General features: G+C 34.3%; 1 protein-coding gene across 3 annotated transcripts in view; it reads left to right on the top strand.

Moving 5' to 3' along the window:
* The window catches only part of UBR1 (ubiquitin protein ligase E3 component n-recognin 1), a 147,484-nt gene that overhangs the window by 54,586 nt on the left and 70,161 nt on the right, over positions 1–22,737 (top strand). For all 3 annotated transcript variants that reach the window (XM_081291719.1, XM_081291718.1, XM_081291717.1), the window contains exons 7-15: positions 57–119; positions 417–540; positions 872–979; positions 1,504–1,592; positions 3,960–4,058; positions 5,202–5,359; positions 10,444–10,543; positions 11,160–11,288; positions 15,411–15,591. In XM_081291719.1, coding sequence (XP_081147845.1) covers positions 57–119; positions 417–540; positions 872–979; positions 1,504–1,592; positions 3,960–4,058; positions 5,202–5,359; positions 10,444–10,543; positions 11,160–11,288; positions 15,411–15,591 — 1,051 coding nt within the window. The remainder of the gene's footprint in view (positions 1–56; positions 120–416; positions 541–871; positions 980–1,503; positions 1,593–3,959; positions 4,059–5,201; positions 5,360–10,443; positions 10,544–11,159; positions 11,289–15,410; positions 15,592–22,737) is intronic.

The following is a 22,737-nucleotide window of genomic DNA, read 5'->3' on the forward strand; positions in this document are numbered from 1 at the left end:
CATATGGATTGTGGTTATCATTCCACTACCTAATTCTCATTTTTGTCTATAATTAGGGTCGTCGGGCTGTTAAAGCAGGTGCTTATGCCACTTGCCAAGAAGCAAAAGAAGATATAAAGGTAACTTTCTGAATGAGAAACCGAGACTGATAATCAAGACTTTTAAGAGGACTATACACATTTATAAGAGCCCAAGTAGGACAAGTAGAATGACTATATTATTGAAGTGGTTTGATATTGTTGAAGTGATTTGACACCTAAGTAAAGATAGGATCAGGATGCTTAGACTCAGAAATTTGGTAATGGCATGGGTATGTGGTGATGATGATGATGATGATTATTTTAAAGAATAGATTGTTTAGCTGAAAGCAAAATTTACATACTATCTTTTTTTTTTAATATACCTTTTATTTGTAGAGCCATTCAGAAAATGTCTCTCAACATCCACTTCATGTAGAAGTACTGCACTCTGAGGTTATGGCTCATCAGAAATTTGCTTTGCGTCTTGGTTCCTGGATGAACAAAATTATGAGCTATTCAAGTAAGCATGCAGACTGTTTTTTCTTATTTCTAATAAACTGTTGAGTTTTTATAACCATAAATTTTTAAGTGTCATTAAGTTTAAAATAATTTTTTTTTGGTCAAGTATCTGTTTTATTGTCAGGATTACACTTCAAATGCATAAATAATATATTTTAAATGCATAATATAAAATAATATTGTTTATTGGCTTTCAAGTTTTTGATGATGGCAGAATTATTTTTGACATCAAGCATAGGAGGATTAATGTTAGTCTTTCATATATTATTATAGGAAATGTACTTTTATGGAGAAATCAAAAATAAAAATTATCTGACTTCTTTTATTTACAGGTGACTTTAGGCAAATCTTTTGCCAAGCATGCCTTAAAGAAGAACCTGGCTCTGAGAATCCATGTCTCATTAGTAGGTTGATGCTTTGGGATGCAAAGCTTTACAAAGGTAAATAGACCTTTGCTTTTGCTACTTATATGAAGGTATATTTATCCAATTTGTATTTGTGTTGAAACTAAGGATGTTGCCTTTTAATTACAGTACCTTTTCACTTAATCAGGGCCAGTTTTTAAAACGTGGGTATATTTTTCATGTAATAATGTGTTTATTACAGCTATGTTTTCATTTCAAAAATCTCAATTAACAAAAAGTAAAGGATGAGAGAAAGGGTAAGGTGAAGGAAAAGTACAAAGTAAGAGTAGTTATGAGTGAAACAGTGAAAATGAATGAAAAAATTGAAAGGATAAAGTAAGATGAGGTGGTGGAAGAAGTGCAGAAAACGAAAATGCAGTATATGGTTGTATTTTAAATTTTACTATATTAGTACCACTTCAATAAATGCTATTTATAATTGTCCTTAAAGGCTATTAACGTGAAATATTTTTGTAATATTTTCCCACTTCTAATGGGTGGAATAATTTGTTTTCATTTTGCTGATATCCTCTTATCTCCTGACTCCAAATGATCTCTAGGTGCCCGTAAGATCCTTCATGAATTGATCTTCAGCAGTTTTTTTATGGAGATGGACTACAAAAAACTCTTTGCCATGGAATTTGTGAAGGTAATTGCTTTTTATATATAGAAATCAATAAACAGAAGTAGAAGTTTTATAAATGACTAAGAGAAGCAAAGGAATAATTATGTTTCAAAAGAATTGAATTTTTTGATTAATTTCTTTGTCAAAAGTTTAATATTTTATGTTAAATAAATATTTTTACGGATGGCACTTGGTAGTATAGAAACAGCAGAACAGAAGATAGGTTTGGAAAATGACGAAAGAGCCAAGCAAAGGGCAGTTATCACATTCACACATTTGTTTTTTTTTTTTTTTTTTAGTTGTAGTTGGACATAATACCTCTATTTTGTTTATTTATTTTTATATGGTGCTGAAGATCAAACCAAGGACCTTGCACATGCTAGGCGAGTGCTCTACCACTGAACCACAACCCCAGTCCCACACATTAATTCTTTTTGGTCATTTATTTGCTATTAGTAAAATTTGTTACAAGCATAGCAGTAATTAATTGAAGGAAATGTCAGGAAAGATATGCATACTAAAGGCGGCAGAAATTAAATGGCAAAAGTTATCCTTACCTGAGGCTAAAACAAACTTAAAACTTAGAGCTTTTTAAGTTGCTTAATATATATCCTTTTTTGGGGGGGTTGGTGATGCCAGGAATTGAACTCAGGGGAACTCAACCACTGAACCACATCCCCAGCCCTTTGTTGTATTTTATTTAGAGACAAGGTTTTACTGAGTTACTTATTGGCTGTTGCTAGGCTAGCTTTGAACACGTGATCCTTCTGCCTCAGCCTCCAGAGCTGCTGGGATTACAGGTGTACCTATACCTGGCATGTTATATATATCCCTTATATTGTTATATATTTTTGTCTATCTTGCAAGTTAGATTGCAGGGTTACACTGAGCAGGGACTTTGAATTTTCTACTTTGCCTTATACAAAAATATACAATAAATATTTGTTGATGTCTTCTGATTTTAAGTTGCAGACAGTTCTGTAAAGCTTAGGATATGGCAGAGATAGGACCCAGAATGGAATTGGAAGCAGAGAGGAAAATAATTGTTATTAGGCAAATAATAATGAGATGAGATACCTGTGTTATATGGATTTTATAAGCATATTGTAACATTTGATGCATATGTTAATCTTGGGAAGCAATGGTAACTGAAGATGGAAAAACTGTACTTATAAAACTCTTTTTTTTTTTTTTTTAAAGAGAGAGTGAGAGAGGAGAGAGACAGAGAATTTTTAATATTTATTTTTTAGTTCTCGGCGGACACAACATCTTTGTTGGTATGTGGTGCTGAGGATTGAACCCAGGCCGCACGCATGCCAGGCGAGCGCGCTACCGCTTGAGCCACATCCCTAGCCCCTGTACTTATAAAACTCTTTAGAGATAGAATGCTGGACTGTATGTGTGATCTGGAATGAAATTTATTTTCTTTCTTTTTTTCATTCTTTCTTTCCTGGGGATTGAACCCAAGGCCTCATGCATGCTAGACAAGGACTGTTCTACTGAGCTACATCCCTAGCTGAAATTTTATTTTCTTATATAAAAGATAATCTGTCAATTTAGAGGATATATTGTTGGTACAGCATTTAATCTCTTAAATTCTGTGGGAATTCTGGGAGGTAAAATTAAATATCTTAAGTTTGGTAACCAATTCTGTGCTTAGACATACTAGATGCTCAATATACAGCTATGTCTGTTATTTGTTCTAATATGTCAGGGTTGATTTCCAGTTCATTTGTATAAGGATAAAAAGTTTAAAAGTTGTCATGCATTCCATTTAAGGCTAGGTTGAATCTAATTTGTTGGTTTTCTGGATCATATCAGTTGTTAAATACTTTGAATGTATCCCCTGTCCTATACCATTGGAGTAAAAAGTATTCAAGATTGCTCCATCCGGACATGGTGGCACACGCCTGTAATCCCAGCTTCTTTGGAGGCTGAGGCAGGAGGAACGCAAGTTCAAAGTTAACCATAGCAACTTAGAGAGGTCCTAAGCAACTTAAGCAAGACCCTGTCCCAAAATAAAATATATATTAAAAAAAAAAAAAGATTGCCCCAGATTCTGCTTGGAGAAAGGATAAACTGCACAATTTATTGCTCTCCTCCATCATTTTCATCTGTGCTTTTTGTTTTGTTTTTATTTTAGCAGATCTTCTAACTCTACTAGTAGTTTGGGTAACTGAATTAATATTTAGTCTTTTGTTATTTTCTAGTATATTTTTCTTGACCGTGCCATATCTTGCCTCAATAAGTAGGAAGTATATTTGTCATCTTCTGGATAGAGACATTCTTGCAGCACTTATTGAGATTTAAATTTTAAAACCTTTTTTAAATTGAGATTTTTAAAGTTTTTTGTTAGTAACTTTGAATTGATTCTCCATTTATATTTTTCAGTATTATAAACAACTGCAGAAAGAATATATTAGTGATGATCATGACAGGAGTATCTCTGTAACTGCACTCTCAGTTCAGATGTTTACTGTTCCTACTCTGGTATGTATCAGTTATTTGTGTGTGTGTCTGTGTGTACATACTTTTTTGCAGGATTTCTGATAAAGCTTGTTTTGTTTTAAGAATTTCACTTAATATCGAACTAAATATCATAATGACTAAGGTGGGCTAATTCCATTTGGAAAATTGACTACTATTTCAGTGTTATTCATTTGTATATTTAATGGTACCCAAGAACCAAGTAACTGGGCATTACTCTCATCCAAATGTTCTGATCTCTGCGGATAACATCCACAACTTATTTCTCACTTTCTCACTTTCTAGAGCAACTTAGGAGACTGCTATTTCAATACCTAAACTTTCCTTTTCTTTTTTTAAATTTTTTTATATTTTACTCTGTTTTTATTCTTCATTTATTCTTTAGTTTACCTTATGGAATAAGGTAAAACTAAGTAGGGAGAGAGTGTGCCTGTCACACATATGTGTAAGATAATGCTACATAGTTCTGGAGGACAATGGATGATTCTGCTTCCTTTTTGTGCTACTACTTTTCCTGTTTCTTCTGGGTAGTTTGATTAATTCTTGCTTCTTTTTCTTTTCAAAAAGCCAGAGAAAAGTATAGGAAAAAGAAATTAAACTGGGAATGAGGAAAGGATATTCTAGAGTAGATATTCTAGAGTAGAAGTCATGAAAGATTTTTGTTATGGTTTTCCCGTTATGTGATTACTGAAGATGAACTATTAGATAACCTGTTTAAAGGCTGGGAGTGTGCAAGCCAGTGTTTTCTAGTTATTGAGGAGTAGGAGATTAGGGGATTTTTACTTTTTTTTCTTCCTAGTACTGGTGATTGACTACAGGGACACTCTACCACTGAACTGCATCCCCAGCCCCTTTTATTTTATTTGGAGAAAGTTTTGCTAAGTTGAAAGACTGGCCTTGAACTTGCAGTACTCCTGTCTCAAGTCTCCCAAAATGATGGGATTACAGCCGTGCCCCACCATTCCTAGCAAGGATTCTTAAGTTTAACTAACTTTTCATTAGTTGCTATTCTGTAAAACTAAGGACTGTGGTTAATGCTTAGTAAACATTTTTTTTTTAATTACTGGCCAAACCAAGTTAATGAACAAATTAAGTCCATGCTACTATGACTTCATTCTAAAGACAATTTCTTGAAATATTCTGCAGGCTCGACATCTTATTGAAGAACAGAATGTTATCTCTGTCATTACTGAAACTCTGCTAGAAGTTTTACCTGAGTACTTGGACAGGAACAATAAATTCAACTTCCAGGGTTATAGCCAGGACAAATTGGGAAGAGTATATGCAGTAATATGTGACCTAAAGTAAGTTGTGAGTCAAAAGGTGAGGGCACCTGTTAAACACAGTGTGCTTATTTACTCTGTCTTATAAGTAAATCTTTGATCCTTCTGATTATCCAGGATTGTCTTTATAATGATGGCAAGTTCAAAGGACTCTTACTGCTTCATGTTAATACAGTTGGCCCACCTTATCCATGGGTTCCACATCTGTTTATTCAACTACTCTCAAATAGAAAATACTCAAAACATAAGAGTCTGTACTAAATATGTACACTTTTTTCTTGTTCTTATTCTTTAAACAGTACAGTATAACAAGTATTTGCAACACATTTACATTGTATTAGATATTAGATAATCTAGAGATGATTTAAAGTATATGGGAGAATATAGATATGTATAGATAAGTTCTGTGCAAATACTGTGCCATTTTATATATACTGTGTTGGGGACTGGAGCTAATCCCCACTAATACCAAGGGATGTCTGTAAATGTCTTCAGTGCAGGCTCCTCCCACCCCCTTAGTGCTAGGGATTAAACTCAGGACCTCATGTTTGTTAGTCAAGAGCTCTACCACTGAACTAAATTTATAGCTCTAGTAAACCACTAAAGCATATATATATGCTACCACTGGGCCACAACCCCAGCCCAAAGCCTTCTTTTTGAGTTTAAAATCAGGTAAATAAAGTATTAAAAATCTCCTGCCACAGGTACTTGGCATCTCCTGAGGTCACCAAATGAATCTCCATTGTAATTACCACATCTTTCACTTACTTCCATTCACATATTTTGTGGTTCTGTCCCACTTGTATAGTCTCTTTGTACAGCCTCATATTGCTAAGGATCTATTGACTTTTTAACTCCCCTTTTCATACATACACACACACACACACACACACACACACACACACATGCACACACACATTAGAAAGCTAGGCATAGTGGCACTTGCCTATAATCCCAGTGACTTGGGAGCCTGAAGCAATAGGATCACAAATTCTAGGCTAGCCTGGGCAACTTAGTGAGACCTTCTCTCAATATGAAAAGACTGGGGATAGAGCCCTGTTGTAAAGCTCCCCTGGGTTTCATCTCCAGTACTGCCAAAAAGAAAAGAAGACTAGATTAGAACAAAATATATTTTATTTAATTTGCCATTAAAAAAAAAAACAAAACAAAACTCCATGTTGGGGTTATAGCTCAGTGGTAAAGTGCTTCCTCGTTTGAGGCCCTGGGTTCAATCTCCAGAACTACAGAAAATAATAATAAAATAAAATTGGCAAATTAAAAAAAAAAGAGCTCCAAGGCATATATGATTATTTATTTCTAGTGCCAAGGAGGGAAGAATTCCAATTTTATCTACCTCTAGTGACCATTCAGGGTATAGAGGGATAGGAAAAAAGGCCTTCTAATTCAACTTCAAAATAATTTAGTCTATTTTAAAAATAAGCCTTGGGAATTTACCTCTGTGTAGAGCACTTGCCTAGCATGCACAAGGCCCTAGTTTCCATCCCGAGCACTGCAAAACAAAAACAAAAATATAAAACAAAGAACAAAATACAGATTTCTGTAACTTTGAAGTACATCTTTGATATTACTGAAGGAAATTCTTCAAAACCTTTTAACATTCCTCAATTTCAAAACACAATTATAGCATATAAACTTTTCTTTAAAATTATTAAGTTTGCACACATTGGTAGATGAATTTAGTAGTGAATCAGCATATGAACGTTGTGATTCAAATTTGTTTCATAGCCAAATTATGCAAAGCATATATTATGCAAAGCATATAAACTAAAACTGATGGCTAAACTTAAAAGTTATCTTCATGAAGTCAATGAATAACCTTGGTCTGCTTTACTGGGGAGGCGGGAGTGGGACTTGGTCCTGTGACTCTGACTACCATGAAAAAGTCTCATAACTGTGTTTAGAGAGAACAAACATATTTTGAGTACCTAGTCAACAGATAACTGTGTAATTCATTCTTATAAGGATCCTGTAAAATTTATTTGAAACTCCTGTGTGCTAAAGAGCTTATTTTAATGTAACATTTTTTATAAAGCAGGTAAGGTAATCTTGATTTGAAGATCATAGTTATTTATTTTCCTAATTCATGAAACTAGTAAGTGGCAGAACTGGAATTTGGGCTTAACGACTATTTATCTGTAAAGCTCCTATTCATTTCATTATAATACGTAGCCTCATAGGATACATAAAAAATCCCCGACCATACCTATTCTGAAATCTGACTTAAAACACCAGTGAGTAATATCCTTTGTTTAGCAAATAATTATTAAAGCCCATTTTGTAGAAATTTTGTAGCCATGTCTTATTCTATGTATGTTTTTATTTTCTACTTCTTTCCGAAATCTTTTAAACCAGTTTAATCCACAAACACTTAATTTAGTTTTCAGAATAAAGTCTAAATTTTTCCAGAATTTATAGTTTTCCATAGTCTAGCCATATACTCTGCTTATCTGATTATGCCTTACCATGATATACATTTGTTGGTACTAATAGATATTCTGTTTATTCTGCCTCAGGAAATTTTCATTCTCTCAAAATAGTGCATTCCAATTTTGGATAGCACCTTTCACCTTTTAGACAGCTTATTGTACATTGAATTCTGTCTTTTTGTAGCTTTCATTGTCTGGTTCTAGTTTTCCCTTAGTCCATTTATTTGTTTTTCCAGAATTTCTTCTTTTATTACAATGTACATATTAATTATACAAAATGATGGATTTCTTTGTCACATATTCACACACACATATAGCATACTTTGATCCTTTTTCCACTTAGAACAAAATCAGCTCTTGTTTAACTTAAATATTTAAAGACAGCACTCATGTCTGCCAAATTTTTTCTAGGTTAAGTTGTAAATGTTTTTTTAATTGTTCCTATTTCATGGTATTTAGATTTTCTTCTAAATTGTTTGTCCATCTCTTCTAACCTGTTCCAGTTGAATATATACCATTTATATGCCCAAAAAAAAGGAACATAGTACTCCAACTGAGGTCTGTCTAGAAAAGCATAAAAGGGAGGGATTACTACTACTCTCATTTTAGTTAATATGCCTCTGTTAATTTAGTCACTTTATGGACAGTATCTAATGGGTTATTTGGTTTCTCAGTTGCTAATGCACTATGGAAACGAAACTTAGAAAAGTCATTGAACCTTGGTTGTACTAGGGAATCTTTACACTTTTATTACTGTAATCTATTCCTTTGTTCCATTTCTCAAAAGTGTAACAAGCTCTCAAACCAGATCATTCCATTATTCTCCCAATCTTTTACCCTCTTTCCCATTGCTTTTGCCACCTTGTATTTTTATATACTGGCTTGGCTTGGCTTGGCTTTTCTTCCCCTTCCTCTTCCTCTTCCCCTTCCCCTTCCCCTTCCCCTTCCCCTTCCCCTTCCCCTTCCCCTTCTTCCTGCCTTTGGCATCTTTACTTGGTAGGTAAACTACAGAGGTCAGGTATGAATTATGTGAGAAACTAAAAATGTAAATTTTCCTCTACTCTAGATCAGTGCTTCTTGAATTTTAATGAGTACTGATTATCTTAAGGACCTTGTTAAAATGCAGATCCTTTATTTAGTAGGTCTGATTAGAGCACAAGAGCTTGCATTTCTAAAAAGTACCCCGGTAATGATTGCTGCTGTTTTATGGACTACATATTGAGTTACAATAATATAAAAAACAACAAGACCTTGATGACATTTGTTTGTTGTGACAGATTTTAAGCTTTAGTCCTTTTTACCTTTATTTTAAAAGAAAGATTTAGATGGTAATTAGCAAATTTCAGTTATTTCTTTGATAAGGTCCTGATGATTATTTTTAATGCATAGTCATCATATTAATGAATATCCAAAGAATGGGAAAAATTAAACCACAATCCTGGTTTTATAGTTTCTACATCTATTGTCTTGTGTTTTATGTTCCTATATTACTTCCTTTGTACCTTTTTTTTTAGCATTTATGTTTAGATTACAGTGTCCACTATATGTGTTTTCCTCACTACTTTGAACTTTGAGGGCAGGATGTGTCTTGCTCATGTTTATATTTACAGTACTTGGTATATATAACAAAAATGTATTTTGATTGAGTACAAAATAATTTTTAATAATTGTTAATGATTGCTTCCTGAGAAGTCATTTGGTGATAAACATCATTCTTATTTGATATGAAACCAATTTTAACCAAAAGAAATAGTGATCTTGTAATCTGTAGGCTAAAATATGTCTATTTATTCATTTATTTTTTGGTACTGGGCATTGAACCCAGGGGTGATAAACCACTGAGCCACATCCCCAGCCCATTTTTTGTTTTTTAATTTTGAGACAGGGTCTCGCTAAGTTGCTTAGGGCCTCACTTATTTGCTGAGGCTGACCTTGAATTTGCAGTCCTCCTGCCTCAGCTGCCTTATCCGCTGGGATTATATTTTGTTTTTTATATTATTATTACTCAACATGCCCTGCTGTTTATTTTTTGAAACTAGTAGATTCTGATGTGCAAACCATGATGGCATAGGTGCTTAGATCCTTCTTCCTGGTTCTGAGTTCTCAAAACCTGTAGGTAGGAAATCTTTTCCAAATTTTCTAAGCTTAAAAGTTTTTTTTTACTGGCCCTTTGGATGATGGGTATGAAGAATCCTAGGAAATCTATACTGTTTGTCATTTGTCCAGAGTTGGCTGTGGTAAGCTAGGTTGGTCTGAGGCCCACTTAATCAGGCTAACCTCGGAGGGCATGATGTATGGAGAAGTCAGGCCTAGCTTTAATATCTGCCTCTTGTAGGGCATTCCCACATTTCACTGACTATATATAAAATAAACAGATTATTCTATCTCTGCTTAGAGCTTCTAATTATTGTAAGAAATTAGAATGCATAATTTTTTATATTCATTTTTTAGGTGTAGATGGACACAACACAATGCCTTTATTTTTATGTGGTGCTGTGGATTGAACTCGGGTCCCGCCCAGCGCTCTACCACTGAGCCACAATCCCAGCCCTAGAATGCATAATTTTGAGAAGTCAACATTATCTGTAATCCTGAAAACCTTAAAATTACTTCAAAATAGAGAAGTGAAATATTTCTTTCTCTTTTGAAATGATATAGATATATCCTGATCAGCAAGCCTACGATATGGACGGAAAGATTAAGAATGCAGTTCCTTGAAGGTTTTCGATCTTTTTTGAAAATTCTTACCTGTATGCAGGTATGATAATTCTTCTGTACACCATTAGAGAAATTTATTTTAAAAAATATAATCTCAATTGTCTTCTTTTTCATCTTCTCCTTCTCCTTTAGTAAACTGTTGTCTTTTTATATGAGAGAAAAATTTTATAGCAAACTAGTATAAAATTTAAACACTGATTCACTTTAACAGATCTTTCTATATATCTTAGTAACTTAGTTATTATACACCTTAATAATAAGTTTTGTTTACTACTGTTACTATTATTAATGTTTATTGTTTACCATATGATAAATATATAATCACTTTACATGCATTATCTCTTTTGAGCCTTATAGCAATCTTATGAAGTAGTTGCTATTATTATTCTCAATTTGTATATAAGGAATTAAGGGGTTAATAATAATTTGCTTAGGATTCCCAAAAATAAATCCCAGACAGAGCTGGTATTTGCACTCAAATGTTATACTTCTGAGCTGCACCTGTGAGAGCTGGGATTTGATTTGATGTATTCTGACCTAGTATAACAACCATGTGAAAATACTTCAGCATATATGTACATGAATCCCAACAATTTTATATTTTGCCAGTAGAAGAGCAAAGAAAAAGGGTTATATGTTGACTAACCTTCTTACAGGGAATGGAAGAAATCAGAAGACAGGTTGGGCAGCATATTGAAGTAGATCCTGATTGGGAGGCTGCCATTGCTATACAGATGCAATTGAAGAATATTTTACTCATGTTCCAAGAGTGGTGTGCTTGTGATGTAAGTAAGATTTGTTAGTAAGATTGGTGTCTTTTAAGTACTCTAATAATTCTTTTTTTAAAAAAAATTATTTATTTATTCTATTTCTTATACATGACAGCAGAATGCATGTCAATTCATAGTATACATACAGAGCACAGTTTTTCGTGTCTCTGGCTGTACACACAGTAGAGTCTCACCATTTCTGTCTTCGTACATGTACTTAGGGTAATGATGATCATCTCATAATACTATCTTTCCTACCCTATGCCTCTCCCTTCCCCTCCCTCTGCTTTGCCCTATCTAAAGTTTCTACATTCCTCCCGTGCACCCCCATTATGAACCAGCCTCCACATATCAGAGAAAACATTTGGCCTTTGGTTTTTTGGGATTAGCTTACTTCACTTAGCATAATATTCTAGTAGTTCTTAATAGTATAGATTTATGTTGTAGCTTCCTTGATGTAAATTTTTGTTATTTAATAAATAATAAATCTCTTAGATATTTAAATTTGTCTTATTAAATTTGGGAGGAAAATTCAGTTTTTTACACTTGATTAGAAAATGTATCCTAGGTGGTTTTGCTTATTTTGGAGAATTGCAGGGTTTAATAATGTATATCTTTATTTCACACATATTTATGTATTTATTTATTTATTTATTTATTATTAGTGATAATGATAATTAGGACCACATAGACTTTTTTTTAAATTTTTTTTTTTGAAAGAGAGAGAGAGAATTTTTTAATATTTATTTTTTAGTTTTCGGCGGACACAGCATCTTTGTTTGTATGTGGTGCTGAGGATTGAACCCGGGCCACACACACGCCAGGCGAGCGCGCTACCGCTTGAGCCACATCCCCAGCCCCCATATAGACTTTTAAATATTTCAACAATGGAGAGAGGTGAATATTTTATTCAATTAAGAGCTTTGTTACATGTGTTAAACCATTCATAAAATTAATTTCAAGGGCTGGGGTTGTGGCTCAGTGGTAGAGCTCTTGCCTTGCACACATGAGGCACTGGGTTCGATCCTCAGCACCACATAAAAATGAATGAATAAAATAAAGATATTGTGTCCATCTACAACTAAAAATGTTTTTTAAAAAATTAATTTCAAAATATATTAATGTAGTTTCTTAAGCAATAATTTTAGGGCATAACCTTTATTGATTGATTGATTGATTTTTTGCAATACTAGGGATTGACAGGGCCTCACACATAACTAGGCAAGCACTATCTCACTGATCTACATCCCCACCCCCATAACTCTTTAAACACACAATACTACTTCAGATTCCCTTTGGGGAAGATGACTCATTTTTTTCTTTTCTGAGAAAATTAACATTATTTCAGTAAAATTCCATTGTCTCTTCCATTTTCTCTGTATTGTCATCATCATCTATTTGTTGACTAAATTTATCTGTGTCTTTACTATTGGTCTCTGAGTCTTTTTTTCTCTCATTTGTAAAACCAATGCATCTACCTAGGCTCTTGGTTCTAGTTTATATTACTTTTTTTGGAGTTTGCCTCCTCATTTGTCTCCACTTGTATTTTCCTTCTGCTTATTGTCTAGCAACTATAACGCATATATTTTTATTCTCTCACCATTATGAGATAGTTGCACAATTATTGGGAAATGGGGTCAAGGTGTGTGTTGTTCATATTGATATATCTCAAACCTTCTGAAGTTATCTAATTTACCATTCTTCACTCATTATATCCTAGTATCCATCTGATTCAGGCCTTACAATTGTGTTTAGAAAAAACTCCTGAAAGATCCATTTAGTAATCCAATTTAGAGATTTTTTTTTCTTGGTCCCATCTTCCTTGAATTATCTGTATCATTGTATTCAGTTAAGTACCTTAGTCTTTTTAAATTTTTCTTTCTTTCTGATTTTCACAAGACTGTACTGTCCTAATATTTTATTATCATTTACCAATTTTAGTCAATAACTGCTTTTCTCCAGTTCCTTCTGCCTGCTAAGAATACTGAGGCATCCCCCAGTATTCTCTTATAGATCTTTATTTAAATTCTTATAGGAATGATTTTTCCCAAACTATAGTATCACTTTTATTTGCCATATATTCCTTAGATCGTACATTTGTATTACTTATATTTTAAACTCTGAATATCTTTTTTTCACATTTTTATTAATGCATTATAGTTGTACATAATGATGGGGTTTGTTAAATATTCATACATGCACACAGTATAACAATATAATTTGTCCACTATCACTCCCCAGCACTCCCCCTGCCCAATCCCCACCTCCTACCTCCTGGTCCATTTCCTCTGCTAGACTCCCTTTTATTTTCATGAGATCTCTGACACCCTCCTGCCCCCCACTTTCTTTTTCCTCTCTAGCTTCCACATATGAAAGAAAACATACGACCCTTGACCTTCTGATCAAATTCAGAATTTTATCTTAAACTGATTTGTCATCATTTTCTTCCACTTTCAGTTTGCATTTTCTCTTTTTGACTTTCCTTATTTTATTAATGATATTACTATTAATACAGTCATCATCCATACAGGAAATTTCAGAGTCATTGTATTCTGTGTGTTTGACGTTATCAGATGTTTTGACAAGAAAAATGTTCTGGGTTCATGCAAGATTGGGGAATTTGGAGTTGAACAGAATGAGAGAATCTTTTAAAGTTACTTTAAACTTCTCAAATAGAATTGAACACTGTGCTAATGTCTGTTTCTCAAATTCATATGGACATGGAGTTCCTTTCTCAAGGTAAAATCAACAGGAGAAACACTGTGTTAAGAAAGAGACCTGATGACTTGGAAGGCTATGACAAGATGATCACAAGTTTGAGGTCACTCTCAGCAAGTTACTACAAAGTGACATTAGTCAGGACAGTATGGTATAAAGATAGAAATACAGATCAGTGAGACAGGCATGGTGGCCCACGAATGTAATTCCAGCTACTAGGGAGACTGAGGCTGGAAGATTGCAATCCAAGACCAACTGGGCAATTTAGCAAGAACCTGTCTCAAAATAAAATACAAAAGGGCTAGGCATGGCTCAGTGGAAGATGGTCCCTGGGCTCAATCACCAGTCACAAAAATAAATAAATAAAAATTTTGAGTAGGATGCAGTGGTGCACATGTGAAATCCCAGCAACTCAGGAGGCTGAAGCAGGAAAATCACAAGTTTGAGGCCAGCCTCAACAACTTAGTGAGATCCTATCTCAAAATGAAAAAAAGAACTAGGGGTATATCTCAGAGGTAAAGCTCACCTGGGTTCAATCCGCAGTGGTAAAGGAGAGAGAGAATGTGACCTGAGTGACCTTTGACTTTTCTCTTTTCCTACCACAATTATCTAGAGTTGGTTCTTCCTTATCCCAAATTTATTTTAAAAATTTCTCATTTTATGTGAGTTCATTCTGTTTCTTCTTCACTGCCCCATCCTATCCTAGTCCAGGTCCTTAATACCTAAATGCTATAGTATTTTTCCTGTTAGTTTCCTTATCTCCTAACTTTACCCTCTCCACTTTGTTACCTTCAACACACTCCTTAATTCTTTTTGCAACAATGTGTTCACTGTTACTGGTCTTATACCACCAATGAATTGTTTTATTTTTACATCTCTTCATAGAATGCTCCTTTCCCCTCATCTTTCCCCATACTTAAATCCTGCATATTCTGTTGTAGTGTTTGTTGGTGATAAGGATGTTAGGAATAGAACTTAGAGCCTTGAGTGTGCTAAGCATATGTTCTACCACCTTGTTATATCCCCAACCCTAAATTATGCATATGTTTCAGTTCCCATTCAAAAGCTGCTTTAATTTATAGTGTGTGCATGTATAAGTATGTAATAACAAATCCCACCATTATGTACAACTATAATGTATCTATAAAAAATGTGGGGAAAAAAGGCTGCTTTAATAGGTATATCTTCCCAATTGTTTGTTGTCTTATAAAAGCTGTTTTAGGGCAGTTAATTTATACTGTATTTTACTTTGATTATAGGTGTGTTTATGTTGTATTTCCTACTGATTTGCAGATCTTTGTAAGGGGTCCTAGTAATAAATAGAATAATTTTATAATCATATATAACAAATAATTATTGAGTGATGAGTGATAAAGTAGCTAACTTGTGAACATATTTGCATTTTTATTTTCTCTTTAGGAAGAACTCTTACTAGTAGCTTATAAAGAATGTCACAAAGCTGTGATGAGGTGCAGTACAAGTTTTATATCTAGTAGCAAGACAATAGTACAATTATGTGGTCATATTTTGGAAACTAAGTCCTATAGAGTATCTGAGGATCTTGTAAGCATACATCTGCCACTCTCTAGGACTCTTGCTGGTGAGTATTGTTTTGATATATCTTTTTCCCTGTGTTTAGTATATACAAATGTATTTAGACCAGATAATGCAGTTAAGAGCTTTCATTGTCACTGTCCTTCAAGGAACTATTACCACAGTATTTTTCAAAGGATGCTTATTTACCTAGACTACTTTTTATCTAGGTTAGTTAATGAATCTTGAAGACTAACTGGGTAGCTCATATTCCACCCATTTATTTATTTATTTTTCAAACATAAGTTGAATAATATGAAGTACTGAATCTGTGTAAAGTTTCTGACACATGCTCCTAACAATTTTTTTCTAGCTTATGTATTCATTTTTTTGTTGTTGACGTTCTTTTTAGTTATACATAACAGTAGAATATATTTTGACATATCATAAATATATATACAAAATATATATCATACATATATTTTGACATATCATGTACAACCACAAGAATGGGAAGTATAATTTCCCATTCTTGTGGTTGTACATGATGCAGAGTTACATTGGTCATGTATTCATATATGAACATAGGAAGATTATGTCTGATTCATTCTACTTTCTTTCCCATTCCCATCCCCATACCCTTCCTTCCATTCTCCCCATTCCCTGCTGTCTAACCTAGTGAACCCACACACACACACTCACCTATTGTGAGTCAGCATTTGCATATCAGAGAGAACATTCTGCCTTTGGTTTTGGGGAGTTGGCTTATTTCACGTAGCATGATGATTTCCAATTCCATCCATTTATTGGCAAATGCCATAATTTCATTCTTCTTTATGACTAAATAATATTCTATTGTATATAAGCACAACATTTTCTTTATCCATTTATCAATCGAAGGGCACCTCGGTTGGTTCCATAGCTTTGCTATTATGATTTGAGCTGCTATAAATATTTTTTTAAATATTTTATTTTTTAGTTTTAAGTGGACACAGTATCTTTATTTTATATTTATGTTCTGCTGAGGATTGAACTCAGTGCCTCAAGCATGCTAGGCAAGCATTCTACCACTGAGCCACAACCCCAGCTGCTATAAATATTGATTTGGCGGTATCACTATAGGATGCTGATTTTAAGTCCTTTGGGTATATGCTGAGGAGTGGGAGAGCTGGGCTAAATTCCATTCCAAGTTTTCTGAGAAATCTCCAAACCGCTTTCCTTAGTGGTTGCACCAATTTGCAGTCCCACCAGCAATGTATGAGTGTACCTTTTCCCCCCTTATCTTCACCAACATTTATTGTTGCTTGTATTCTTGATAATTGCCATTCTGATTGGAATGAGATGAAATCTTGGTGTACTTTTTAAAATTTTTTTTTAATATTTATTTTTTAGTCATAGTTGGACACAATATTTTTATTTTTATTTTTATGTGGTGCTGAGGATCGAACCCATATACATATATGAAGTATACCCACCTATTAATTGGTTTACTTTTTTGTTAAGTTCCCTCGCACATGCTATGCAAGCGCTCGATCCCGAGCCACAATCCCAGGCCCTCTTAGTGTACTTTTACTTTGTATTTCTCTAATTGCTAGAGATGTCGAACATTTTTTCATATATTTGTTGACCATTGATATTTCTTCTTCTTTGAAGTGTCTGTTCAGTTCCTTAGCCCATTTATTGATTGGGTTATTTGTTTTTTTGGTGTAAAGTTTTTTTAGTTCTTTATATATCCTGGAGATTAATGCTCTATGTGAGGTGTAGGTAGCAAAGATTTTCTCCCAATCTGTAGACTCTCTTCATGTTCTTGATTGTTTCCTTTGCTGTGAAGAAGCTTTTTAGTTTGAATTCATCCTATTTATTGGTTCTTGGTTTTACTTCTTGCATTTTAGGAGTCTTATTGAGGAATTCTTAAGCTAACATTATGGCATATGCTCCTAACTTTTAAGTAGTTAATATGACTGAATACTTGGAAATGTACTAACCTAATTAATCAGCTTTACTTTTACCAATATGCTTTGAATGAATATCCTAGATACACTGTCATACAAGGTGGAATTTTTTCAAATTTAAAGGTATATATTCAATTCTCCCTAAAAAGGCATCTTTACATTTTAGACTTTGCAATAAAAAGTTCGTTTCCAGCATACTTAATTACAAATATTATCTTTTCATATTAATTGTACAAATTAATGGATCTCACTGTAGGATTTCTGTACAAGAACATGTCATGCTTTGATCATGTCTACCCTCTTCTCTTCTACTCTCTCTCACTAACATCCCTTCTTCCCAGCTCCTAATAATCCCTTTTTCCCCCTTAGTTTCAACATGTGAGAAAAAACGTAATATGTGTCTCTGTTTGTCTGGCTTAATATAATATCTTTGAGTTCCATCCATCTTCCTGCAAATGACAGGATTTCATTCTTCTTTATGACTTAATAATATTCTATTGTGTATAGCATTTTTCTTCATCTGTTCTTTTGTTGCTGAACACCTAGGCTAATTCCATATCTTGACTCCTGTGAATAGTACCACAGTAAATATGGGTATGCAGGAATCTCTTTGGTATACTGACTTCTTTTCCTTCAGATATATACCTAAAAGTGGTGCAGCTGAGTCATATGATAGTTATATTTTTATTATTTTTTGAGGAACCTTCCTTTGTTTTTTATAGTGAATGTACTAATCTATATTCTCACCAACGGTATATAAAGTTTCCCATTTCTTCACAATCTCATCAGTATTTATATACACATACATATTTTTTTAAACTGGGGTGAGATGATATTTCCATATAGTTGTTTGATGGTTTTTGTTCTGGGGATCAAAAACCCAGAGCCTCATGCATGCTAAGCAAGGACTATACCACTGAGATTTAACCCCAGCCCTCAGTATAGTTTTGATTTTCATTTCCTTGTTGACTAAAGATACTGAACATTTTTTCATTTATTGACCATTCATACTTCTTTGGAGAAGAAGGTAGATGATTTACCCACCTATTAATTGGTTTACATTTTTTGTTATGTTTATAGAAGTATTTCTGTATTCTGGATATTTAATCTGACAGATGAATAACTGACAAAGATTTTCTCCCATTGTATAGGTTGTGTTTTCATTCTGTTGACTGCTTTCTTACCTGAAGCAGTTTCTTTCTTTCTTTTTTTTTTTTAATGGCACCAGGAATTGAAGTCAGGGGCACTAAACCAGTGAGCTACATCCTCACCCCTTTTTCATATTTTATTTAGAGACAGGGTCTTGCTGAGTTTCTTAGAGCATCGCTGTGTTGCTGAGGCTGGCTTTGAACTCACAATCCTCCTGCCTTAGCCTCCCAAGCTTCTGTGATTACAAGCTTTATGCTACCACTCCCAGCTGTGCAGAAACTTTTAATTTTATGTTATACCATTTGTCAATTCTCAGTTTTGTTTCCTAGATATTAAGAGTCCTATTCAGGAAATCATTGCCTTTGTCACTATTTCAAACTGTTTCCCCTACGTTTTCTTTAGTGGTGTCAAAGTTTTGGGTCTTACATCAAGGTCTTTGATCCATTTTGAGTTGATTTTTGTACAGGTTAGGAGATAGGAGTCTAGTTTCAACCTTCTACATGTGAATACCCAGTCTTTCTAGTACCATTTGTGGAGGAGGCTGTCCTTTCTCCAATATATGTTTTTGGCACTTTTGTCAAAAGTCAGTTTAGCTACAAATGTTCTCTCTGATATGGGGATGCTAACACAATAAGTAGGAGAAGGAAGAATAGAACTTCTGTGGATTAGATAAAGGGGAATTAAGGGAAGGGATTGGGAATGGGAATAGGAAAGACAGTGGAATGAATTGGGCATAACTTTCCTATGTTCATATATGAATACATGACCAGTGTAACTCCACATCATGTACAACCACAAGAATTGAAGTTATACTCCATGTATGTATGATATGTCAAAATATACTCTACTGTCATTTATATATATCTAAAAAAAAATTTTTTTTTAAAGTCAGTTGGCTAGGAATTGGTGTTGCCCAGTCAATGCAGCTGTATGCCTATAGGGACCCTAAGATGTGATTATGCCAGGGCCGCTGACCCCTAGAATAGTACTAGTTCCAGACAATAAGACCCCTTTCTAGATATCTCCTGGGCATAGCACTCTGAGAGTTTGCTTCAAGATGCAGTGAACTTCTCTAAAGCTAGCTTGTTGTTCAGACTCCAGGTCAATTATTTTATGTTTTATTTAGAGATAGGGTCTCACTGATTTGTTTAGCAACTCATCATTATTGAGGGTACAGCCTTCTACACCACACTTTGAGTCTCTCTTTTTCATCTTTACTCCCTTCCCGCATCCCTGGTGCCAAATGCTGTAGTATTCTGCTTCTCTTGCATTATTCTCCCTGGTTTCTGGAGTTTACCAGGTTTTGTTTTCTGGTGCTCACCCATGACCAGTCACCTCCACTCACAGTAACATACTTAATTGCTTTGGTTCTATCCAGTGGAGGAGCATACTAGTCCTGGGTGCCTTTATTCTGTCATCTTGCCCTCCCCCACCCAAACTTGAATATAATTAAATCTTGTTGCTGGTTTTAACCCTTTTCTTTGCTCATTTTCACCACAGTATTGTCTTTGTCAATGTTTCTTCATCACCAAAGAAAGAAATCATAGACTTTTTTTAGTCACATGAATTTTCATGTAAATTGGCCCTTTGTCAGAACTTTTTTTAAAAAAAACTTTATTGAAGTGTATATTTTTATATTTTTAATTGTGGTAAAATATACATTACATAAAGTTTACCATCTTAATCATTTTTAAGTGTACAACGGCATTAAGCACCTTCACATTGTTGTACAACCATTACCTTTCATCTTCCTAAAATAAACTTCCAAAACTGAAATATAATGCTATAATTATTAAATAACTCTGTTACCTCTTCCCCATATCCCTTGGCAATTGTACTTTCTGTCTCAATTTGAGTGCTCTAGTTACCTATGATAAATGGAATCATGTAATATTTGTCCTTTTGTGGATGGTCTTTCACTTAGCATAATATGCTGAATAATACTCTATTGCATGTATGTACTTTTTTCCAACTATTCATCCATCCATTTAACATTTGGGTTACTTTTTTTTTTTAATCTTTGGACTGTTGTGAATAAAACTGTATGGAATCTCTGTTCAGGTCATTTTTGCGGGGAAGGGTGTAATCGGGTATTGAATTCAACAGCATTCGACCACTGAGCCACATCCCCAGTCCTATTTTGTATTTTATTAGAGACAGGGTCTCACTGAGTTGTTTACCAACTCACCATTGTTGAGGCTGGCTTTGAACTTGTGATTCTCTTGCTTCAGCCTCCTAAGCCACTGGGATTACAGGTGTGTATCACCACACCCAAGATTTTTTTTAATATTAATTTTTTAGTTGTAGTTGGACACAATACCTTTATTTTATTTATTTATTTATTTATATGTGGTGCTGAGGATCAAACCCAGGGCCTCGCACGTGATAGGCGAACACTCTACCACTGAGCCACAACCCCACTCCTGGATTTTTTTTTTTTTTTTTTTTTTTGAAGAACCATCATAGTTTGCCATGGTGACTTCACCATCATACTGTTTGCCATGGTGGCTCCACCATTTTATATTCCCTGTAGCAGTGTACAAGTGTTTGTAATTTTTTCGCATCCTTTGTTATTTTCTGATTTTTTGTTTGTTTTACCCTGGGGATTGAGCACAGGGGTGCTTAACCACTGAGCAACATCCCCATCCCTTTTTAAAATATATTTTATAAGTTGCTTAAGGCTCTCTAACTTGCTGAGGCTGGCTTTGAACTCAAGTTTCATGCCTCAGCCTCCTGAGCCACTGGGACTACAGGCCTATGTCACCAGTACCTGGCTTTTTCTGAGGATTTTGTTTGTTTGTTTTTTAAATAAAAGCCTTCCTTTTGTATTTAATGGTATTTCATTATGTTTGTTTAGTACCAGGGATTGAACCCCTGAATCCTTAACTACTGAGCTACATCCGCACCCCACCCCCCACCCCTTTTTTTTGTTGTTTGAGACATGGTCTTGCTAAATTGCTGAGTCTGGCTTTGAACTTGTGATCCTCCTGCCTCAGCCCTCCAAGCTGCTGGGATTACAGGCATGTGCCACGTGAATGGCTCATTATGGTTTTCATCAGCATTTCCCTAGTGATTAGTGATTTGAGCATCTTATAGATGCTTATTGTCTTTGTTTTTTTCATTTTTAAAAACTTTATTGTTTGTTTATTATTTCTACGTGGTGCTGAGGATCGAACCCAGGGCCTTTCAGGTGTGAGGCAAGCGCTCTATCACTGAACCACAACCCCAGCCCCATGTCTTTTTGGAGTGATATCTTTTCAAAGTGCTTTGCCCATGTTTTATTTGGGTTGTTTGGTGTTTTTTTTTTTTTTTGTGTGTGTGTGTGTGTGTGTGTGTGTGTGTGTGTGTTTGTTTTGTTTTAACTGTTGATTTGTAAGAGTTCTTTTTATATTCTGGATATTGACTGCTTGTCAAATACATGACTTTAAAATATTTTTTCTCATCCTTTTCCTCTATTGATAGTGTCCTCTGGTATATAGGAATTTTTGATGTAGTCTAATTTATGTATTTTTTCTTTACCTATGTTTTTTTAGGTTATATTCAAGAAAAATCATTGTCAGATCTAATTTCTCTTCATTTTTCTTCTGAATATTTTATACTTTTCATTCCCATATTTAGGTCTTTGATTCATTTTGAGTTAACTAATAATTAACATCATGTGATTTTATATTGATTTTGTTTTGATTTTAACAATACTTAGTTTTTCATCCTTTAAGAACTCCAAGATTCTCAAATCTTTGGTTTGATTTTTTAATGTAAACGGAAAGGGAACCATTGAGTAAAAATTTCTTAAGAACCTCAGGTGTTCAGCAAATATTCCTCTCCTATATGTCTTCTGTTACCCTAAGAACATAGTTACTTTGATTGTCAGTTTGTATTTTGTGTAGTTTTTTGTTGTTGTTGTTTGTTTTGTTTTGTTTTGTTTCCTGCCTGGCACTTAACTCATTGCATTTGAGATTTTTGCCCTATAACTAATAGATCAGGGTGACTCTAGAAAGGAGATCTGAGTTTCTGAGCTTTCCCATGTTTAAAAAAAAAATGTCCAGAGTTCTCATTTTACCAAATAGTTCTCCGCATTTATTTATAGCTTTTTCTTTACCATGCCCAAAATT

The sequence above is a fragment of the Spermophilus citellus genome, assembly GCF_964194105.1.
Source record: "Spermophilus citellus genome assembly, chromosome: 4".
NCBI classification, from domain to species: domain Eukaryota; kingdom Metazoa; phylum Chordata; class Mammalia; order Rodentia; family Sciuridae; genus Spermophilus; species Spermophilus citellus.